Source organism: Nerophis lumbriciformis, linkage group LG25 (genome assembly GCF_033978685.3).
Source record: "Nerophis lumbriciformis linkage group LG25, RoL_Nlum_v2.1, whole genome shotgun sequence".
Lineage (NCBI taxonomy): Eukaryota > Metazoa > Chordata > Actinopteri > Syngnathiformes > Syngnathidae > Nerophis > Nerophis lumbriciformis.
Genome location: NC_084572.2, coordinates 12190756 through 12214922, shown reverse-complemented (window position 1 = coordinate 12214922; position 24167 = coordinate 12190756). Strand labels below are relative to the sequence as shown.

The 24167-nt window shown below is 37.2% G+C and overlaps 1 protein-coding gene across 6 annotated transcripts; it reads left to right on the top strand.

The window, feature by feature from the left end:
* Positions 1 to 580: 580 nt before the first annotated feature.
* Positions 581 to 23385, top strand: rhot1b (ras homolog family member T1). 6 transcript variants are annotated; one of them, XM_061983732.1, is made up of 20 exons: positions 581 to 986; positions 3343 to 3401; positions 3487 to 3568; positions 3644 to 3687; positions 3776 to 3829; positions 3901 to 3953; positions 7527 to 7635; positions 11289 to 11390; positions 12868 to 12966; positions 13058 to 13166; positions 13396 to 13516; positions 15403 to 15487; positions 15713 to 15858; positions 16510 to 16610; positions 16703 to 16833; positions 16923 to 17003; positions 17138 to 17260; positions 17324 to 17526; positions 20191 to 20313; positions 21782 to 23385. In XM_061983732.1, exons 1-20 carry the CDS (start codon positions 950 to 952, stop codon positions 21900 to 21902), a joined length of 1983 nt encoding a protein of 660 aa, XP_061839716.1. In that variant the 5' UTR covers positions 581 to 949; the 3' UTR covers positions 21903 to 23385. The 6 variants fall into 6 exon arrangements, with proteins under 6 accessions (XP_061839716.1, XP_061839715.1, XP_061839714.1 ...); XM_061983731.1 differs by having other exon boundaries at positions 582 to 986; positions 16920 to 17003; positions 21785 to 23383; XM_061983730.1 differs by having other exon boundaries at positions 582 to 986; positions 16920 to 17003; positions 21782 to 23383.
* Positions 23386 to 24167: the final 782 nt, after the last annotated feature.

Genomic DNA, 24167 nt, shown 5'->3' with positions numbered 1-24167 from the left:
ATTCAAATTTCGATTTCATAATTTTGATTTTATCTCATAATATTGATTTTTCTTAATCGAATAATTTGGACTTTTTATCTCATAATTATGACTTTATTTCATGATTAAAATTGTCTATCTCATAATTTCCAATTTTTATTTCATAATTTTGATTTTATCTCATAATCTCAATTTTTGCATCTCATAATTTCGATTTATTTTTTTTGAAACCTCAAAATTTTGACTTTATCTCCTAATTTTTATTTATTTTTTGATCTCATCATTATGACCTGGTGTCATAATTAAGACTTATTATCACACAATTTTGTCTTTTTATTTATTAATCATGATGTTCTCTCTTATAATCATGACTTTTTATCTCATAATTATGACTTAACTTGGGGCTATATTTTTTTCAGTGACAGAAATGGGCTTCGATACATCTATACATTTGACTTAATAAACTCGATCAACTTGTATTTTGTTACTACATTTCAAAATGTTCCTCAAGGATGCGGCTTCTCAACAACACAAACGATACAGCGAAGATTTGCTCGTCTGTCAGAAATTCACGATCTTTGACAGCTCAGCTGATTTCTGGAGGGGCGTGGTCAAAAAGCCGCGGTAACGCCTTCTGAGGCTGTCAGAGCAGATTAGCAAGGCGAGCACACTCACTCTCACAAACTTCTACGTCACCTTGTGTCTCACCGTCAGGTGAAACACGAAGCTTGGAGTTTACTTTCTATATATTATTTTGTTTACTAATGTTTACCAGCTGTTGTGTGTCGACGCTGCGGACATAGCACGTAGCAGATAGCTACCTAGCTACCTAGCTAGTGAGCTAGCCAGGCCGGGTAGACTAGAGCCAACTGTGTGTGTTTGCACCATAAGAGCACTTAGGAGCACACATGAGCACTTAGGAGCACACATGAGCACTTAGGAGCATACATGTGTCCACACTCCAGCGACGATGCGCAAGGACGTGAGGATCTTACTTGTTGGGGAGCGTGAGTGCACCTTTTTCATTCATTTTGCGTCAACTGTTGTCTTATCTGCATTGCTATGACAGTTATACACTGGATGACATCCATTACAAGATCATGGACATAATCCAGATTGTTACTTGGTTGTGGAATATAGTAAATTCCTCATTTAGAAGATTTAGGGCATGATAACAATGTCATGTTAAAAAATCGGAATGTGATACTTTATTATATTCCTTACTGCATTTATAGACTAAATACTTGAGTTTGAGTTTATTTGGAACATGCATGCATGCATACAACATGATGCATCACAATTTGCAGTTTCTCTATTCATCATGTTCGAAAAGGAGTAGGAAGAAGCAGAGTTTATTTAATCCTACCCCTTTTCCTTTACATAGCAGTTGCTAAAACTTCCTGTTCTCAATTTATTCACAATATACTACATAAGTAATAACAATAAACAGGGTTCGTGCGGGTGCTTAAAAACCTTGAAAATGCTTGGATTTTAATGTTGTGTTTTCAAAGTTTGAAAAATACTTGAATTTTGGGTGAAGTGCTTGGAAATATTCATCATATTTCTCGGCAATCTGACTCAATAGTCTAATTATAAAATCGAAAAAAATAAAATAAGTTTCCTCAAAAATGAAAGCTCCATGCTTGATCTGTTTGCTTTGCACGAGCCCTTACATTAGGTTGTTGTCATGCCAGAGCCGTGTATACGGCTCTGTGTCGCCTCAAGAGGACAGTGGTGCATCGGTCCATCATGTCGGGAGGTTGTCGATTTAATGAACATGATGTATGCATGAATTATGACAGTGGTTCTCAACCTTTTTTCAGTGATGTACCCCCTGTGAACATTTTTTTTATTCAAGTACCCCCTAATCAGAGCAAAGCATTTTTGGTTGAAAAAAAGAGATAAAGAAGTAAAATACAGCACTATGTCATCAGTTTCTGATTTATTAAATTGTATAACAGTGCAAAATATTGCTCATTTGTTGTGGTCTTTCTTGAACTATATGGAAAAAAAGATATAAAAATAACTAAAAACTTGTTGAAAAATAAACCAGTGATTCAATTATAAATAAAGATTTGTACACATAGAAGTAATCATCAACTTAAAGTGCCCTTTTTGGGGATTGTAATAGAGATCCATCTGGATTCATGAACTTAATTCTAAACATTTCTTCACAAAAAAAGAAATCTTTAACATCAATATTTATGAAACATGTCCACAAAAAATCTAGCTGTCAACACTGAATGTTGCATTGTTGCATTTCTTTTCACAGTTCTTTTTGACAGACATTTAAAAAAAATCTCATGTACCCCTTAGCATACCTTCAAGTACCCCCAGGGGTACACATACCCCCATTTGAGAACCACTGAATTATGATACAAACAAACAAGTAAACAATAATACTTAATGTTATTTCTTGTAAGGAATGATGTATACATGAATGATGATGATGATGATACAAACAAACAAGTAAACAATGTTTGAAAACACCAATGACATTAAATAGTTTTCTATGCCCCATTCAATTAATAACCGCTGGTTCAATGTTAGGCTTAGGTTTTAGCAGATTTTCCGTATTTTTCATACAGACAGCATTTGGTGACCTCAAACAACAAGGCTATGGATTGATTCACACTGGTTTTTGCCTTTTGAAGGGTACTGGAAAAATTGGAAAATGTATCTTGAAAGTCCTTAAAATGTGCTTGAATTTGGCCCTGGAAAAGGTGTACGAAGCCTGAATAAAAATAAATAAATAATTGGTGAAGTAACTTATATTTCATATGGTGAGATGAGTAAGATTATCTTAAAAATGAATGGATGGATGAAATAAATTCAGAATGTTTATCATGGTTCTTCTACTTTGTACTTTGTAAACACTTTAAGTTTGAAGAGTTTCTTGAAGTGGATCATATTAGTACATTGTTCCATAATTTAATTCCACATACTTAAATATACTGAAGGTCTTAAGTGTTGTGCGTGCGTACAAATGTATTAAATTACATTTTTCTCTAAGATTATATTTCTCCTCTTTTGTTGAGAATAATTGTTGTATATTCTCGGGTAGCAGATTATAGTTTGCTTTGTGTATAATTTTAGCTGTTTGCAAATTCACTATGTCGTGGAATTTCAGTATTTTTGATTCAATGAATATAGGGTTTGTATGTTCTCTATACCCAACATTATGTATTCTAACTGATCTTTTTTGTAACACCGTTAATAAATGAATGAATACTGCCAGTAAAAATACTTGCCAGAATTTCCAAGCACTGTTAATGTTTCTTTACATTTTAGGACTTTTAGGTTTTCATCCATAAAAACAAAATGATTTGCGTTAATCTTCCTTCTTCTCGTCTGGGTTCATAGCCAAGGTGGGAAAGACATCTCTCATCATGTCTCTGGTCAGCGAGGAGTTCCCAACTGTGGTAAGGATAGATATTATTATTATTATTGTAAATAGCATCAATGAAGATCAGCATCCTTGAAACAGGCGTTAATGTCCTCTCTCAGGTTCCTTACCGAGCTGAGGAGATCACCATACCTGCAGACGTCACTCCAGAGAGAGTCCCCACACACATTGTGGACTATTCAGGTCAATTCAAATGATAATGCTTTTTGTGGACGTGAGTCTTAGCTCTACTGTGGTGCGTTTATCGTCCTTGCGCAGAAGCGGAACAGACGGACGAGCAGTTGCTTCAGGAGATCTCCAAGGTCAGTTGTGGTTTTGTCCCAGATGTGGAGTAAGGTGGTAAGTGAGATCAGTAGAAGACACCTGATGACCGTCGGTGTCCTTCCACAGGCAAATGTCATCTGCATCGTGTATGCCGTAAACAACAAGACATCCATTGAGAAGGTGACTGCTGTGCCTTATATTGATATTAATAGTTTATTAACAGTCAACCTGACATTATTTGATGTCAACAGGTGACCAGCTACTGGATTCCCCTCATTACTGACAACACCGACAAGGATAGCAGGTGTGTATTTTACATTTTTAGATTCAACATTAATTTTTAAGCCCATTACAAACTAATGTACACTCACTGTACAAATCTATTGGTGCTGTGTGCGGGAACATATGCATTGTTTGAATATGGATCAGAATACTACTCGCACTAGCCACTTTAGTTAAGTGTGCTTGAGCAACCATTATACTATTTGTGCCAATTAGGCAGGGGCAATATGGCCTAAAATCTATATGGCAATATATATTACAAATAATTGCAGCCTCCTGTCATAAGATTATACATCATGATATATATCACAATATATTATTTGGTATGTACAGTAGGGAAGGGATTCATATGGCCCCATTCCTAGGTTGATCTCGCTTGAGAGGAAGGTGGGGGGGTTAATTGTTTTGCAATGCAGTCTGCTGAAAATGACGGAAAGTGCCACTCTACATAACAATTGACGCTGTGGTCAAAGTTGAACACAAAACACATTTTAAGATATTCAACACTCTACTGCCATTTGGTGGCTGAAGTGAATAGTGCACGTCCCAAATTCGTCACGTTTATTTAATGGGTCAGGTAAACCCCGATGATTGGGGCCATATGAATCCCTTTCCAAATGTAAATGGTAGTGGAACCATTTCAAAACAGGGTTCAAAGGCTCCGAATTTGGCTGCTGACATGTGCAGTAACATATTGCGCCCTTTTCAGTTGTATTACTTTCTCAAAACTATTAATAATCTTCTTTTTAATTTACTTCTAATAGCTGGTTATTTTCCGTTGTAACATGGTTCTATCTACACTTCTGTTAAAACAGGGATGTCAAACATGCGGCCCGTTCAATCTGGCCCGCGAGATGAAGTTTGCTCAGTGTAAAATTGAGCTGCATTTTTAAATTAAAGAAACTGCTGTTCTATATGTGTCCACTGGATGTCGCAATAGCAATTATGTTAGGCAAGCAAATAGTTTATACCGGGGTGAGCAAGTATACCAAGCAAGAAGTACACGGTAAAGCGGAGCTGCAACTCCTCCCCCTCAACTCAACGTAAAACAAACAGGAGTAAAATAAACAATTGGTAATCCCACTTAAAATGCCACATGAGATGCTGCACATTGATATAGTTCTGTGAAAATGATTGTTTTCTGTGTAAATTTAAATAAAGTGAATAGTGTGTGATTTACTGCAATACTGTCAGTCTTTTAAGTTTTTATTTTTGGTTTGTTAAAGTTGTTCACACATTGCGCAACTTTTACTTTTCTATCAATACACAGTGATGCCTTGGAGGCAGGGAGTAACTCAACCCTCTTGAATAGTTTCTACCTCAGTTTGTGTGGTTTGTTGAGTTAGCACATAACTAATATGTGGAAATGACAAATGAGGTAGTTGATGCATAGAAGAGTTTTTTGTTCAATCCGAGATGGGCTGTGACTTAGAGTTGAATGGTTTTGTAGAAACACTAAGATTAAGTCTAAGTTCATTGTGTTCTTCATGGTGTTTTTGAAACTGCACCAATTTTTCCTCAGATTTTTCAACTAACTTGAAGTTTTTTGTCAAGAGGATTATTTGTGATATGTACATTTTCAGAATGTGCTTGTTCTATTTTGGGCCAAAGTAAAACAAAGAAAACAATCTAAATTTGTCATAGTTGTATTTTTAAGTTATGTTATTGGGCCGCATCAGATTTTCCTCCATGCGGCCCCTGAGCTAAAATGAGTTTGACACCCCTGTGTTAAAATGTAATAAGTGCTTATTCCCCAGTTGTTAAAATACTTTACATTAGTTTTGATAGATACTACAAATTTGGGTATAGATCAAACTGCTTGTATTCGTTACGTCACAACCCCTTCCCGGAAGTGAAAAACAGTGGTGGTCAACCCAGCCAAGGTTGCTGTTGTGCTGAGTACCCAAGAAGCCTAGATCGTCCTACAAAAAGCAGATACCGCCAAAACAATCTAACTATGCAATGGAATAGATCCCTATACTTTTATAAGATTTGACAAGTGATATCAAGGGTTATCCGTCGGTAGACTTCCCAGAGATGTCAAACTATCTTGTGATCCAACATCACGTCATTCTACATGACAAAACAGATAAAAGCTTTGAAAGCATGGAGGTCTACAACTTATTTGTGTGTGGCTAGGTCGAGACTCCTCCGGATAAAAATGCATCGTTTTTGCTCGTGTAAGGTTGCATTTCATGATTAAACTTTGCTTCTTGCGAGGACGCGTCTATGTAAACAGGCTAGCACCCGACAGCTTGACACCTGTAACTGCATATCCATTTAACAAACTAACAATTACTGAATTATCACCATATTGGATTTTTGTCTTATCATACGTACCCTGACACATTTGTGTACAAAATAAACAAGATGGGAAATGTAGAAGTACCTTTTCTGACAACGTATCATTGACTCTGATTTTCTGTTTTCTGTTTGTTAAAAATTAAAATACAAATAGTATCAAGATAATACTTCAATGCAAATACTAAACGAGTAAAGTATATTAAAAATATATCAAATAAACCTTTAACAAACTCATGCAATCTTCAACTTTGCTCCCTTGTACTAGAGTGTGTTCCATTTTTGTCGTCGTTTTTCAGAAAATCTTACACTCTTCCGCCCTTCTTGATTACCTCTCGAGGAACTGTGAAGAAACTTTTATCCTTTTGGCATTTTGAACAGTTCATACAGCCGAAAACAACGCAATCATAGAGCATTTTTCTTTGAAGGAATAAATGGCGCCGACTACCTATTGAGAACAGATGCTGCTTGACCGCCACGCATATTTAATGAGCCGGACGTCAAATCCAAGCAATACCAATTAGTTACAAGGGCAGTATTGGTCAGAGCTGATACTGATATTTCAAATTTTCAACATCATTGAAATTATTACATTTTTGCTTGCAATCATAATCAGACAAAAACACAGGATGGCAGTGTGCCAATATATAATAAATATTAAAAGTATTTCTTTATTCACTTAGCTTACGTACATTATTTTGAGCAAAATAATTAAAGCAAAAACTACTATTGGCTCTGATTTAAATCCTTTGGTTTTTGCCCAGGGACTTATTTTGTGAGTTTGTAAACAATAACAAAAACAACAAAAAACGATTCTCTGACAAACAATATCGATCAATCACTGTAGTATCGATCATACACTGATACTATCCTGGGTATCGTTACTGTCAATATTTGTATCAATCCGCCCGTTTGCATTCAAGATTTAGCTTAGTGTAGCTTCCTATGGTGTGTACTGGTGAAGCATGTATAGCTATTTCTTGTTCTCTATTGTCCTCCATGTATGATGCATACTTTATTTGCCACTGTGGAGGCTAGGATTAGTGACTTAGAAGCGGCTTTGCACTATGGAGGGATGTTTTCCGCTTGCGACAACGCTACATTGCGGTGAGGACGCGGTCGTTTACTTGTCGCTGTCAAATTTACGAGACACAGCAAGGATGTGACATCAACATGCATTATTACCACGATATGACAAGATTATTAAAAGCTCTGTGGTCAGCCAATTCTATATTGTCTATATCACGCAACCCTAGTATGAACTACATTTTTCAAGTGTGTGTGATATGTTCAGGGTTCCGCTCATCCTGGTGGGAAACAAATCCGACCTGGTAGAGCACAGCAGCATGGAGACCATCCTGCCCATCATGAACCAGTACAGCGAGATTGAGACCTGCGTCGAGGTGAGAAACTGCAGCAGCTTGAGAAAAATAAAGAACAACTTTTTTTAAACAGTATAATCTAACCTTAGATTTGTATGCAGGCAACATGAACTGATTGTTGTAGTTCCTACAGTAAGAAGAGTAGCGAGAGTCAGAAGTAAGCAGAACAAACACAATATTCTCCAGTAAATCCGTTTTACAAAAAGTACGGGATACCCCAACATATATTAGGTTGTCCAATCTAAAAGGGACCTGTAGTTTTATTTTGCTGCTTTCCACACGCAATGACCAAACTTTTTTTTTTTCACAAATTAGCGTCGCCGGTCTGTCAACTACATTGGAACCTCGATTTACGACTTTATTTGGTTCTTGAACAGCGGTTGTAAGTACCGTACATTGAAGCAAACTTCTTCATTAGAAACAATGAAAATATAAATAAACGGTTCCATCTTCGACAAAAGTTCATATTTTAGTTAAAGTTTCAATACTTTGATTACAATATAAAGTGCTATACAGTATTGTATATGAAACCAACATAACAAAAGAGGTAATGCACTAACTTTCTATTTAATAACAAAGCCAAACAACAACTACCGGTAGATGAATTGTCCTAAATTACAGCCGACCAGCTGACACACACACACAACACTGTCACTAGCCCTGTGGTGCACACACAGTTTTTAACAGCCAGGTCATTACAATGGTTAGTAATAAAACATAAATTCCACCTGACCTTGTTGGTTAATCTTCTTTGCGAGCAGAAGAAATAGGGGGTAGGAGGCAGTGTCAACAACACTGTGGATACTTCCTGAATGTTTAAAATCAAACATCCATTGCTTTCTTTGGACTCATATTGAGCTAACAAAGCTTAAAATTTTTTTGTAAAAAGGGTAAAAAAAACACCTGTAAATTAGCACAGTAACTAACGACAGCACTGCTCTGCTGACTGATTGAGCACCGGAGATCGATCAGCCTGCCCACAACCGCTGTGTTACTGGACACAAAATGGCTGTGATGCAGGCAGACAATGGGCTGAATAAACATTGGTACACTAAGACAAAGTTCGTACAACAAAGCATATTTTTTATCCGATCTGTGTTTCGTAAATCGAACAGTTTGTGCAATGAGGGCATCGTAAATCGATGTTCAGCTGTGTATGTTGTTAAATATGTTAGTTGTTGTACAAAATCTCTTCGACAGCAGAGGTAAACTATTTTTGTTTCTCTGTAGAAAGTCCAAAGATGCTTAAAGTGGTCATCTTGACATCTTTAATTTTGTAAACATGCTATGAAACAATCAAATTAAATATGATAAGTTACATGTATTTAAAGAAAAACTAGGGATGCACAATATTTTTTTCAAGCCAATATAGATAACTTATTTATGCTTATTATTTTTTTTAATCTATATTTAACTGTAGTTTGTGCACACCTGGAGGTAGTCAAAATGAAAATGAAGTCGATAACTATGCCGGCATGGATACATTTCTATGCCCGTGTGTGTTTGTTTTCTTTGTCTCTCGCTTCAAACAGGAAGAAAGAGGTCTCACTCGGTCCATTGTCCTCAGTACATGAGTGCAGAATTAGAATTAACTAAGTGCAGTGAGCCCTCTTTTCAGTCATCCACAATCTTTGTAACGGTGGACAGAGCGCGACCGCAAGCTTACGCACACAGAAAGCCCGACATCACCTCCCTACTCGCGACTTGCTCGTGAGAAGTTGTGCGAAGTAACAAAAATTAAGAGGAAAATATGATTACAAAGCCAAATGTCCCATTGTGGCAATATTTCAGCTTCAAACCGGATGGGCAATATGCGCTCATCAACACGGACGAACGGGCAAGAATGCCGTGATGGCAGTTTTTCCAACTGAGGAAAACAATGCAATTTAATATGGTTAATATTTATTCAAGTTACATTTTTTTGTTTCTTTATTTAGGATAACTAAAATAAATATACCGGTACCTTCCAATTACAGTACAATAATAAACATCTCTACAGTAATGAGAAATATAAGTGTATATCCTTTCAAATAGTTACTTTCATTATTATCATATACTATGATTCCATTAGTGCTTAGTTTGTTCACAAAATAATGATGACAATCATATCATTAATTGGCAATAATTTGTGGGACAATATATCATCCAGCAAAATTTGTTATCGGCCCACCCTAGGCCTACCTGGAGGTAAAAAATAATTTTAAAAGGTGGATTTGACAAAAAACCTCGAGATTTGTCCTGACAAAAACTAGTATCTTCACTGATGGGAATGGGTTGGTCGTCCAGCGCCATTATTCCCACGATGCAATCACAGATCGCTTTACACCTGGACTCTGGCAAACGTTTTGCACTTTTCAAACACCACGGCGATAGGAACACGCTCCCGGCTTTTCTTTGCCCCTGGCATTGTAGCAGCTCCTTTAGCAGCACATGCGTCTTCTTCCTAGGCTTTAAAAAGTGTCGTAGTGATGCTGGCGTTTCAAGTGACTGATAAAGTTTGATGTGTTGAATGGCCATGGTTTTTTCCCTCCTTGCGGAATGTTTTTAGAACATTTGGTGTAAAGTCTTCCTCTAAAACAGTGAAAACGTCCCACACAATCAATGCCATGTTTATTTACAATTAGCTCAGAGGAAGTTGACGACAGTTCATTTACAGCACGAGCAGGGGAAAGGGAGCGCTTGATTGGCTCACCCTAATCCACCTACAGCACAATACAGGTAATCATGCCTCATGGAGCTTTTTTAAAAATGTTTATTTATCAGTTATCGGAGCAATTTAAAAAAAAACAACAAACAATCGGTTCGTTGGGATACTTCCTCGTATCGGTCCAATAATTATCATGCACCCCTAGAGAAAACATTCTCAGCTCTTGCATTCAAGATGATAAAGCAAGTTAGTAATAGTAGTACCAGCGTTTTTTTTCACTTTTTTCAAGTTTTTTACTTTTAGAATGTGCCGTCGGCACACAAATGGTCCCTATACTGCAATAGGACAAGTTTGTTTTGGAAACAATGGCTAAAATGACCCCCAAAATTTACATTTCAATTGAAAATGGGTTTTAGACATGGATTATTTTACACTTTTTTTGCGGGCACACTCAAGACAAGCTAATATCGAATTTCATATTGCTAAACACAACTGGCGACAACAAAAAATACACCAAAAACACTGCATTCTTTTTGTTCTGTATTAAATACCTTAGAAATATCAGTAAAAACAAAGTAGTTTTACTGATGAGGGCATTTTTCTTTTCTGCTTTTTCTTAGTTGCTTTCACTTTTCACTCTCACAGCAGCAGTGAGGGCAGCAAAGACCTCATGCTAGCAGACTGTGTTTATACCGACTGGATAATCAGACCAGGCATGGTGCTTAGACGGATACTGTGTTTTAATACCCTGTCTGGCCTGACCTGGCACATGGACACTCTTAGACACACACATACACATACAGACGCGCGCACACAGGCCATTAGGCTGTTTGCACCGTACTGTCATTCTGTATTCATCTACACGTCAAGTAAGAGCCCAAGTGTATTTTTCACCTGCTTTTGAAGGCTTTAAGGCTTACTTCTTACAAGCTTACGCTTTGCGCAGCAGTAAATGGTGTACCACACTTTAAAGCCTTTGTTCTCAATGTACAGAAGATAAGTAATTTTTTTACATTTGTGTTTTCAGTGCTCAGCAAAGAATTTGAAGAACATCTCGGAGCTGTTTTACTACGCCCAAAAGGCAGTTCTCCACCCCACGAGCCCCCTCTACTGTCCCGAGAAAAAAGACGTAAGCGTCAATTAATGAAAACAGTGCAACCGTTTATGTTGTCACCCGTTAATGTTGACGTGAGTCGCTCATTCCAAGAGGCATCGACTAAATAGGCTTCATTGTACCATCATCGAGATATTTTCAGGGTTTCCCCTAGATCGCCAGGATACTTGTAGCGGTGGGGGCGTGGTCAATATGACATCATCGTACAATTTACTATGATGCATTTGCCATCTGGTGGCTGAAGTGAATAGTGCACGTCCCAAATTAGTCACGTTTATTTAATGTGTCGGGTAAACCCTGACGATTAGGGCCATATGAATCCCTTTCCAACTGTAAATGGTAGTGGAACTTTTACAAAACGAGTTACAAAGGCTCCAAATTTGGCTGCTGACATGTGCAGTAACGTATTGCGCCCTGTTCGGTTGTATTACTTTCTCAAAACTATTAATAATGTACTTTTTAATTTACTTTTAATAGCTGGTTATTTTCTGTTGTAACAGGGTTCTATCTACACTTCTGTTAAAACAGGGATGTCAACAATTATGCGCACATTTAAAACAAATCTGTTAATAATTAGTATTCCCATATATTTGTCTTACATAATTTAATTTTGCTGTATTTTTCAAATGTTGCTGCTTATTGTGCAATATTCTTTGTTGAGAATTTTTCAAGAGTCGAGATACTTCTCCCATCCTTTTAGTCACTTTATCTTTATTAAAAACGACCAGCAACAAATCTAGCATATTTTTTGGTGTTATTGTAGACTGCACTTGTGTTTAAAGACTCTTCTGTGGCTGCGGTGATCTATCTCGGATATATTAAAGTATGTCCCCATCATAGACATGCTGCTTCTGATCCAGACAATCCTGTGTCTTGCTCACAACATCCGGTTTCATCAGTGCTTTTTTCACTAATCCAAGTCTTTGTTCGGCAGCTGAATTTCCAGTGCATAACTAGTCAATAGCGCGCAAATAATAAACTATGTATATTCATTCATACTGTAACGACCTGCCGGTGTTAATGTGTATGTTCTTGTGTTATGATGTTGATTGCTCCCATGGTCTGTGACCACACCGTGTTGGCACAGAATGAGGAATTGTTGTTAAGTGTCTGGGGAAGCACGTAGACGGACATCCGTGCACGGGAGGGATTACGTGTTGGAATTGGGCCGACTGTTTGCATAACATTAGTAATAAAAGTTAAAAGAGTGTCTGACTTTGTGTGTCTTCTTCTGGGCGCCACAATACATTATGTTACTTTAATTTATTTTCATGTAAAAAAAAAAAAAACTAACTAATTTTTAATGTTTGGGGTCATATGTTTTGCCATGGCGGTGCGCCACAATTGAATAAATTAAGGGGAAACCCTGACTTTAGAGATGTCTGATGGGATACGTAATGTTTGTCTCCTGCTATTCATTTCTATGTAGAGATGTTTGTAATTGTTTCCATCGCCATAGTAACACTCGTGAGTCTTTTTATTTGTACCACAGATGAAGCCAAATTGTGTCAAAGCGCTGACTCGAATCTTCAAGGTGTCCGATTTGGACAACGACGGGATTCTCAACGATAATGAGCTCAACCTCTTCCAGGTAAATCTGCGATATGCGTTTATTTTGTCAGTAACATTCCACCAAGATAATAATGAAAATAAACATGTTCGTCATTTTTGCTCCAACCTAGAGAACGTGCTTCAACATGCCGCTGGAGCCGCAGGCATTAGAGGACGTGAAAAATGTTGTGAGGAAGAATTTGACTGATGGTGTATGTGAGAACGGGCTCACTCTGAAAGGTTGATGAATTATAGACACACACACACACACACAAACACAGAGTATATGCACATTTGTCAAGGTCTGCGCTTCACTGTCTGTGCCATTGTACTGTAGTTTCTCACTGTGAAAAGTCCAATCTACAGAAAGATGGCAGACATCACCGCCACCCATAAGACAATGTTTTAAATCTCCGGCCTCTAAGATCCTATTATCAACCATACTTTTTCTTTGACCTCCCTTTTCCAGGCTTCCTGTTTCTTCACACCCTGTTCATCCAGCGAGGTCGCCATGAAACCACGTGGACGGTGCTGAGGAGGTTCGGATATGATGATGACCTGGAGCTCAATCAGGATTACCTCTTCCCTCCGTATGTCTCACTCATTATGACCATTAGGGGCTGCGTTGCTGTGACCATTTTGGGCCCAGAGGTGTGAAGGACTATTAGGAAGAGAAAAAACAAACAGTCATGGAGAATAAAGTTGTATATTTTCAAGAAAAAATTATTCCAGAGTAAAAAAAAAAAAGTCCTACATTTTTTTAAAGGAAAAACTTACCCCTTTTTGGGAAAAGTTGACGTTTTATATAAGAAATCTATTTTTTTAATTTATTTTTTAAAGTTTTTTCTTTCTTTTTTTTCTTTTAGAAAAGGCATATATTTTTTTTAATGAAAAAAGTTTAGGTTTGTTTTAGGAAGAAAAGTCAAACAAGGTCTAAAATTAACTCCAAAAGAAAAGAGTCCTGCATTTTTAAGTAAAAAAAGTGACCCTTTTTTAAGGAAACATTGACTTTTATGAAAAAGAAAAGAAAAAAACAACTTGTATTTTCAAAGAAAAAGTCTCAAAAAAGGTAGTAACATTATTATACACATTAGAAAATTTAAGTTTTTTTCTGCTTTTAATCTTTATTTTAAACACAACAACCAAAAATGCTCTGTGTATACAATTTAAACAAAATAAAAAAACAATGTATCCCTGCAAAGGAGCAGGAAGAAGTAAAAGCATATGATGTCCTGCCCTATCACTCAGATAATAGTAATCTTATTCTTATTCCTATTAATTATCAACAACAGAATACATGATGACCTTAAATAACAATATTTTGTGTATAATAAGAGGATACATATTATATATATAATTGCAACCATGAATACTCACAGTAAAAAAAACAGTCTAATTTTATCAAGAAAAACATATATATTTAAAGTAGGGCTGCCAAAGTTAACGCATGAGATTAATCACAAAAAATGTAAGCATTAATCATTGATAAACACAGATTAATCTCGCATTTTTAATTTGCGTGCACATGCTCCTTTACCATAACCGTGCGTAGTTACCTGAAAGGTGCGTAGGTTGTTTTACAGTCAGTGATCAGGTCAATGCACCCCAGGTCAGTGCAAAGACTGCAACTGGTGTGTTCGGTGGCAAATTCCACTTCAAAATAAACCGAGACGGGACTTTAAATAAAACTGTTTGCAAGTTTTGAGCAATTAAATTACATGCATTCAAGTAAAACGTGTAAATGTTTGTGTGTTAGATTCTGACATTAAAATTGCATTTGTGTCAAAATATTAGTATTTTTTAAAGGGCAACTGCACATTTTTGGGGAATGTTGCCAATCATTATGAAAGACATGACTATGGATGGATTTTTGTTTAATGTATTCTAAATATTAAATAAATGTAAATAAAAGTCCACCTACAATGGAGCCAACGAGAGGTCCTCTATTTCGCCCATTAACTCCAATAAATAACCATTCAAAAAGCGCCAACAATACTTAATTTACATTTCGTGACTTGAATATTAATAAAGTATTAGTGATATTATTACAAGCGCTAACGCAGACAAACTATTTACAGTGACGGCGTGATCACTACCGTGTGCCCCTATGTTTACATCATCGAGTGGTCTGCTGCTTTCTCGCTTCCTGGAAGTTTATTGAAGATCATAAATCATGCATCTCACCTGCACAGAAGAAATCTTAGAAGTTAATCCAACAAGTTGGTACACTATGGCAGCCATTTAGGGCCCGGAAATGGCGAGAAAGACACGAAAATACGTTTTGCTTTTTCATTTTCAGTGTACCTAGGTATCCTGTTGTGTTTTAGGCCTTGATATCCCTGCTCTTGATGTGCTGTGCATATACAGCACCCTGCTAGTCTTCCTTACAATTAATATTTTTTCTTAAATCATTTCCCAGGTCTTCATCTCGTATATTTTGCTCCTTGACTATCTCTTTTTATAATTTTTATTCCAGGCTGAAAATTCCTCCTGACTGCACCACAGAGCTCAACCACACTGCCTACCTCTTTCTCCAGGGTGTCTTTGATAAGCATGACAAGGTATAATCTCTCACGTCCAGTGCTGTCTGGTCTTTAACCTGTGCCCTGTCAGCAAAGCTGCTCAGTGTGCAGCACTAGTGTCCATAAACGCTCCCTCACCCCCTGCAAGTTGGTGGTGACCCCCTGCTGAGTCTTGATTTCACCTGTTGACAGGAGAATTAGCTGTTGAGCTTATAGGGGAAAGTGTGATCATGTGACTTGTTAACCAGCCTTTGTTTATGTCAGGACCGTGACTGCGCCTTGTCACCCGAAGAGCTGAGCGACTTGTTCGACGTTTTTCCGTACATGCCCTGGGGTGCTGACGTCAACAACACCATCTGCACCAATGACCAGGGCTGGATCACGTACCAGGGATATCTCTCACAGTGGACGTGAGTGGCCACATTTCTCTTACTGTACATTTTAAATATCTGAGTAATACTTTTAATTATTCAAAATTAATTATATTTATTTTGTATTTGGTTTATAAAAAAAAAAAGTAATGTTATTGATCACCGTATTTTCCGGGCTACAGAGCGCACCAGTATATCAGCCGCACCCACTAAATATTATAGGAAAAAAGATTTTTCGTTATATTAGCCACACCGGGCTATAAACCGCAGATATATAAACATTTCAAAATGAGTTATTTACACATTTTTAGCATGTAACTATGTAATGAATTGGGAAAAACATTTTATATTTTGTTAAACCACTAATGTTAACATAAGCTGGCCTGTGGTGGTGTCGCTGTTATGCATTGTCTTGTGGTTTAAAAAATGCAACTTTGAGCAAACAGCCTCTTTAATTTTTGTTACTAGACTTATTTAAGTGAATGTTGTTTTTTTTTTATAGTGTCTTGAATAATTTTGGTTTATGTTATTTGGAGTCACAAATACGGTGGTTTTTTGTTTAGTTTTTTTAATTTAACTTTGAAGTATTTTTTTTCATATAACAATAATTATAGATACATTGTAGTATTTAATCATGAGAATAAAAAAATATATATTTTAAACATTTTTTTTTTCTTTTCATCTGCATAGTTTAACAACTTATCTGGATGTTCAGCGATGCCTGGAGTATTTGGGCTATCTTGGCTATTCAATCATTGCTGAACAAGAGTCCCAAGTGGCAGCTATTACAGGTAATTTACACCTGCTACACTTTGACCGCAGCCGTGCACATGTTCTGTGTAAAACTAATCATGGGACGTGTGTGTGGCGTTTGCCCTCGCAGTGACCAGAGATAAGAAGATTGACTTGCAGAAGAAGCAGACTCAACGCGGCGTCTTCCGATGCAACGTCTTTGGTGATGTTGGCAGCGGAAAGAGCGGCTTCCTGCAAGCCTTCCTGGGGAGAAACCTGATGGTGAACGACAGTCATAAAGAAGCCTCATCAAATGCGATAATGTCGTCATAATCTTTTTACCGTACTTTTTATTGTTGTTATTCCAGCAGCAGCAAACGATCAAAGAGGAACACAAATCTTATTACGCCATCAGCACCTCTTATGTTTACGGACAGGAGAAATACCTTCTAGTGAGTGTCCCGTTCTTAAGATTCATGGGCAACTTTTTGCTTTAATGTTGCTGAAAAAGATTTGAGAGCTGTTTTCTTGTTATATCATTTCACACATTTGTGAGTCTTAACAATCAGTTATGTCCCTTAATCAGCTTCATGAAGTGTTCTCTGACTTTGACTACCTGTCTGACGCCGACCTGGCCTGTGACATTGTCTGTCTGGTGTATGACGTCAGCAACCCTTACTCCTTCGAATACTGCGCCAAAGTCTTTAAGGTAGAATTAAATTGAAATCTCTCCTATATGTATTCTCACCTAAACCACTCTATCCTCTCGCAGCAATACTTCACGGACTGCAAGATCCCGTGCATGATGATAGCGGCCAAGTCGGACCTACCCGAGACCAAACAGTTCTACGCCTGCAGTCCTCTAGAGTTCTGTCGGAGGCACAAAATGCCGCCTCCGCAGTCGTTCACCTGTAACACCGCAGCAGCACCCAGCAAAGACATCTACACCAAACTCACCACCATGGCCGTGTACCCGTAAGTAGGCACACACCACCTGCATGATTTGAATGCTAGCACAATAACAATGTCACACACGCAGCTGAATTTATGAAATGAAGGAAGTAATGTACCTTTACATCACTTTGACAGACATCTGACTTGTCTTTTTCCAGGCTTTTCTTTCTCATGTTGTATTGGCACTCACTTCTGTGGGCGTTGCTGCTTCAGTGTCAGTCTATGTCATTGTCTGTTAACTAACACATTGATTGCTGTAAGTTTGTGTTTAGTACAATAGCTAAATAATCAATCCCTCCAGGATTGTGTGGGCTTTTTTTGTGAATGCGCAGCAGCTTTTTTAGAAAGTAGCAGATTTAATGACTTTGTTGTCAATGTTTTAAAGGGGCCCTATTATGCCAAACCACCTTTTCTTACCTATTGGCACCTGTTGTTGTGTATTTGGGATCTGCATAAGTCCCGAAAATTTGAAATCACACCTTGGAGGCATTGCGAAGGTATTTATAAAACAATCTTGCCTCCCTTTATACTTCTGCCAAACAAGCCGTTTGGAATTTACACAACTTGTGACATCACCGGTTGGGAAAAACGTCAACAAATGATCCTTACATGGCATAATTGTACCCAGAGTGCCTTGCTTGCGTCCGTCTCTGTAGTCCTCACTGTAATCAATAAGTTATTTATTTTTCGCTATCCTCTTGTTGTGAGGCCGACTGGCTCGTACATGCACATGCATCATCCACTGTTGCCAATTCTAATATAAAGTAGCGTATAGTTCGAACGTAATCTGTCAGTAGATTCACTATGGAATAAAAGATGGCAGGGAGAACACGCTGTCTAAGTGGAACCACGTTAATAAGACCCGCCCACACACTGGCGCATTCTGGGACGGTCAGAAAGCATAATTGAAAATGATCTGTAAAACATAATATCACTTTTATTGTTCTATGTCACCTCAAAAAGCTCATGATAGCAACAAAAAGAATTATTTTACTCATTTCGTACCGCTCAGACTTAAAACTAGTCACTGGATGACAGTAAAAGCACATACTTGTCATTGTCAAATTGTTTGTTTCATTTATTTATAACTAATAATAGAAACAATTGGTCTGTCAAAATTAATAAAAAATATGAAAAAATAATAGTTGACTCACATGATGATTAATCACAAAAAAATATTGCATTAATCATGTATAGTTGCAGAGTATTCACGCAATTTATTTTGAGTGCACATGCTCCTTTACCGTAACCATGGCTGGTTACCTGAAAGGTGGAGCAGGTTGTTATGCGGTCCGTGATTTGGTCAATGCATAAGTCAGTGCAAAACTGAGTGAGGAGACTCCGACTGGTAAATTTCACTCTAAAACAAACCCCGACAGGACTTTAGATACAGTTCTTACCAGGTTTTGAGCAAATAAATGACATACATTTAAGTAAAACATAAAAAAATCATGTTTTTGGGTGACATTCTGACTATAAAATTGTCATTGGGCGGATTGGCTCAGCGGAAACTTAAACTTGACGATTCTTGGTTCGATTCCAGCTTCCCCCCATCCTAGTCACTGCCGTTGTGTGCCCATTGCCGCTCACACTGGTGTTTAGAGCGCTGATCTTGCGACCCATTAGTCTTCCTGTTCTGGCTACCCCCGTTTGGACAGGTTGTACTGAAAAACAAATTGCTCCAAATTGTGGCAAAATTTCAGGGTCTTTTTAAGTTTAATTTAAATTATGCTAGCAAGTAATTTACTGTGATGAATAATGATTGATTTAAATTCAATCCAATTTTGCTAGGTCAGCAGTACAAAGGAGTATATGTTCTTAATTGCCTTACCCTGGATAAATAAATGTTAAATAAATATATATTAACATATAAACTATAAAGTAATGACGCCAGTGTGTTGCTAGATGCCTTTATATAGTATATTACACAGAAGCTGTGGACAGGAACCGGAGGTAGGTTTGAGTTATGTGACAATTGTGCCGTTTGAGCAATAACGATCTGATATATTGTTACACTTTGTTTTTCCTGCTTTGTCTACACAAGAAACAAACATATGTTTTGATTAGACAGCATTTGAATGCTGCTCAGAGACACATTTTATTGGCGAGAATGACACTGATTGGCCAAAATATGTGGCAAAGTTGCAGGCATTGGACAAAGTTGCGAAGACACACATAATTTGCTGGGATTTGTTACATTTGCGTGACTTGGTAAAATGGTGACATCACAAATTCCTGCAGGGACTGATTAGTACATTATTCTCTACAACTGTAGGTGGTATGAGTCCAAAAATAAACACTCCTTTTCTTTAAGTTGGACTGTTACTTCTAATTACGTTTTTAAGTAGCCAAAACATAGGAGGTATTTTATTTGTGGTTTATTGTCACTTTGTTTTTACTCACCTCACACATCAGCATACTTTACTGCCCTGCAGAAGTGCTGCTTTCTTGCTCATGCACCCTGGGGCTTGGGTTTGATACCCTGCAGGCCCTCCAGGTCAGCAATATCAGTACAAGGCCACATTTGTCTACATTTTGTTAAAGTGAACCACCAATGACATCATCATGTTACCTTTGATTTTCTTCTTTTGGTCGTAGGTTTCGACGTTTGTGACAGGGTCTTTTAAACTTGCTTTTTCCCCTCTTGCGTGTTGTGTGTGTGTGTGTGTGTCTGTCTGTCTTCAGCCACGCACGACTGCGCTGCATGTGCACATGTAACCGGTGCACCTTCTGCTTGTGTCAGAACCTCCTCAACTCTGAGCTGCTGCAGACGGTCAGAGCTAAACTCCATGCTGTTGTTCTGCGCAGGTCCTTCCTAACCTTCTATCTTCTTGTCTTTATATCATTCTTTGCTTTGACTTCCATGCCGCCAAACAAACTTGACACAACCCAAACCATCAACCAAGACTTAAATATTAACTCAGTAAACAGAAACAAATGCAATAATAAAAGTCTACAAGTACATAACACAACTAATTACACCCTGACTTAAAACGTCTCAACATGGGATTTTTCCTTTCCTTTCCTTTTATTTTCACTTTTCTTCTAGTCAAACATTATTTTTGGTACAATGGATTACATTTTTCCCAGTCTAAGTGAAATTTTTACCTAAAAATTTAAACCGTTGTACCGAACATTTTGGATAAAATTTTTACTTGAAAATGGATTTTGGTACAATGGATGGAATTTTTAGGTAAAACATTTTAGGTAAAAATTCCATCCATTGCAGTGAAAATATTGACTGTCCAGAAGAAATCAAACCTTTTTGAGCATGAGATTTTTCCATGTTGAATAGAAATTGCACAACATTTGTAATTTGAGTAGAAAATGAGTTTTAAAGCCACACTGAAAATAAAACATATCAAAATAAAGTCATAATCACAAGAATACATTCTTAATATTACTATGGTAAAGTTGTGTTTCTGAGAAAAAAAAAGTTGTGAAATGGTGAGAATGAAGTCGCATAAAAAGTAAAAATGTGTGATATTAAAAATTACGTTTTTTTTAAAGAAAATAAACAAAAATGAACGGCTGTTATGTTCTATTTTTTACAATTAAGTATGAGATACAGTATATCTGAATTAATTTGTAATATTAAATACAATGAGATAATCATTGTTAGGTATTCTGAAGTAAAAAATTTAATTACATTTAGATTTGATTTACTTGTCAAAATTACCATAATTTTTTTAAATTTAGATTTTAAATATGTTCTCTTTATTGTCATGTTTATGATTTTATTCTGCCAATTGTATGGCCTTTTCCTCATCCTATGCTATGTCAGAGTGTCTTACACATATTGGATATATATTGTGTTTTAACTCTTATTTTTTCATAGTAGGAGGTTTTTTTTGGTGATTTCCCATCAAAATAACAGGGTACATCTTTTAAAAAACACATTCCATCCCACACAAATGCCAGTTGATTCATCCAAAAAAGAGCTTTGGTGGTAGTTTATTTGTAAACTTTTAATTCAACTTTGACTGTATTTTACATGCATTGAGTTGTCGTGGTCACACATCACATTTCCTTGAATATATACTTCATTTTCTCCTTAATATTAACATTATATTTTGGTTTGTCATCTGATATCATTTTTTGTTCATCTGCTGTGTCTTCAGTCTGTCACTGACTGTGTCTTATTTTTTTTTCTTTCCATCCCCAACATTTCATGGATGGCTATTTGTTCCATTCTGTTTGAAGGGAGTCATGATGTCCCAGATTAATTACAAACATTAGCCAATCAATGCCTCTCTTTCCTTTTCTCTGGTGCCAGCAGACACATGGGCCAAGCAGACCTGAAGAGCTCCACCTTCTGGCTGAGAGCGAGCGTCGGTGCCACAATGTTTGCCGTGCTGGGCTTCGCCATGTACAGAGTTCTGCTCAAAGCACGGTGATCACTCTTATTCCCACCCAGAACTGTGTTCAAGCAGAATACACTCTATGGACAATTATATGCGTTTATAGCCATCGCAGGATGAGCTTGAACATAGATGCTGACTTCACAAATGTTATGTTTTTTTTACTCCAACATCTTGTAGAAATGACCTCCAGAAGATTAGAAGCTGTTATAGCTCACATAAAACACTTGTGTCCATAAAGTGTAATCTGTAAGTGACCCACTGCTGTTCAGTATGACAAAGCAAGTTGCAATATGTATTAATTTTCTATTTCAATGCTGAATTTTGCTTTAATGTGCTTGTCTGCAAAAAAGGAAATATATTTATACTGGAAGATAGTAGAAGCTGTTGATAAAATGTACTTAATGGTACATAAAAGGCAATTTTTCTGGTTGCCGGGTGACTGCAATGGTTAAGAGATGCGATATTAAGATTAGCTGTAGTGTACATACTGTAAATAACGTAGTGTGTGTTTGTCAATATGGACCGATGCATTGTTTTCACGGCCAAAATGGGTGAATGACTATTGTTTGAACATGCGAGCAAGGTAGGAGGCACAGGCATGTTTTATTATTTCTGGCCACATTCTCTTCGATTTTCGTCACCATGACGACATGCTCATGTAGTCTTAGACCAGGGGTGTCCAAACTTTTTTCCCACCGATGCCAGAACTAATCTGATGTAGGTCAATATTTGCGAAGTTATCTGAACAAAACATCCGCATCTTAGCTTCGTGTTTTAGGTGACAAAGCTAGTTAGTGGTATATCTAAAAATTTGTGCTGTTAAATTATTATTTTTTTAAATCAGATTAATCACACTTGAATTTGGATTCATCATGATTCATCACAAGTTATTTCTTACTTGCATAATTTAATTTAACATGGAGAAAAAAAAGCCCAATATTTGATCACAAATGCAGTTTTATTGTTTGAATGTCATACAGGACTTTTGGAAAAAAAAAAGTGTTTTACTTGAATGCACTACATTTATTTGCTCAAAATTTGGTAACTGAATGTTTATTTTGATTTAAAATGTGCCACAAGCATGACAGTGGGAGTCTCCTCACTTATCTTTACACTGATTTATGCATTAACCTGATCTCTGACTGGATAACAACCCTCTGCCTTTCAGGTAACCATCCACAATTCAGGTAAAAGAGCATGTATTATTGCGTGATTAATCTGCATATAAATGAATAATGGGATCATTTTTTCGTTAAAGCACTGCTAAAAATACTTTTATTTGTACAATATGCGGAAGGCCAATTTAAAAAGCCACTCTTTGGACACCCTTGTCTTAGACACGCCATTAAAATCCCAGCTTCTAGGTATGTTTAATGCAAAATATGCAACAATGTCCTGCTGTATATGTACAAGTACTCGCAATAAATTGTAATCCGGATTGGATTGTTTAAAGAAATGTACAATAAATACATACAGTATTGGTCTCATTTGGTTTAATAACATATTTTCATGACTATTGTCTCAAGTCTGTTGTTTCTGAGTGGATCTTTCTTAAGCTGAGGAAATGTGTTTGGTAAAGGTACTGATTACCAAACAAATATCTATTGGCCATTTGTATAGTTTTTTAAATATATACCGGTACCTAAAAAAAAAAAGTGCAAATGTTGGGGGGGGGGGGGGGGTCTGTAGATTTACTCATGCAAACCAACAGGTGACGTCAAAGTACTTTCTTGTCCAGTCCTATTTTGTTTTTGTATTACAATGTAGCATTCATCCATCCATTTTCTACCGCTTGTCCTTTTCGGCATCGCGGGGGGTGCTGGAGCCTATCTCAGCTGCATTCGGACAGAAGGTGGCGTACACCCTGGACAAGTCGCTACCTCATCACAGGGCCAACGCAGATAGACAGACAACATTCACACTCACATTCACACACACGGGCCAATTTAGTGTTGCCAATCAACCTATCCCCAGGTGCATGTCTTTGTAGGTGGGAGGAAGCTGGCGTACCCGGATGGAACCCACGCAGTCACCACACAGATAGCAATTATCAAGATGGCGACTTGTCCAGGGTATACACCGCCTTCTGCCCGATTGTAGCTGAGATAGGCTCCAGCGACCCCGAAGGGAATAAGCGGTAGAAAATGGATGGATGGATGGATTTAAACCTAGGTTTGAAAAAGTATTGTCTCATATTCAGGTCATTATATTAATGATTTTAATTGTGATGGTGGCAAACATCAGCGCATGCACAATTCAACTACATCGAATACAATATCTGTATCAACAATCATACAT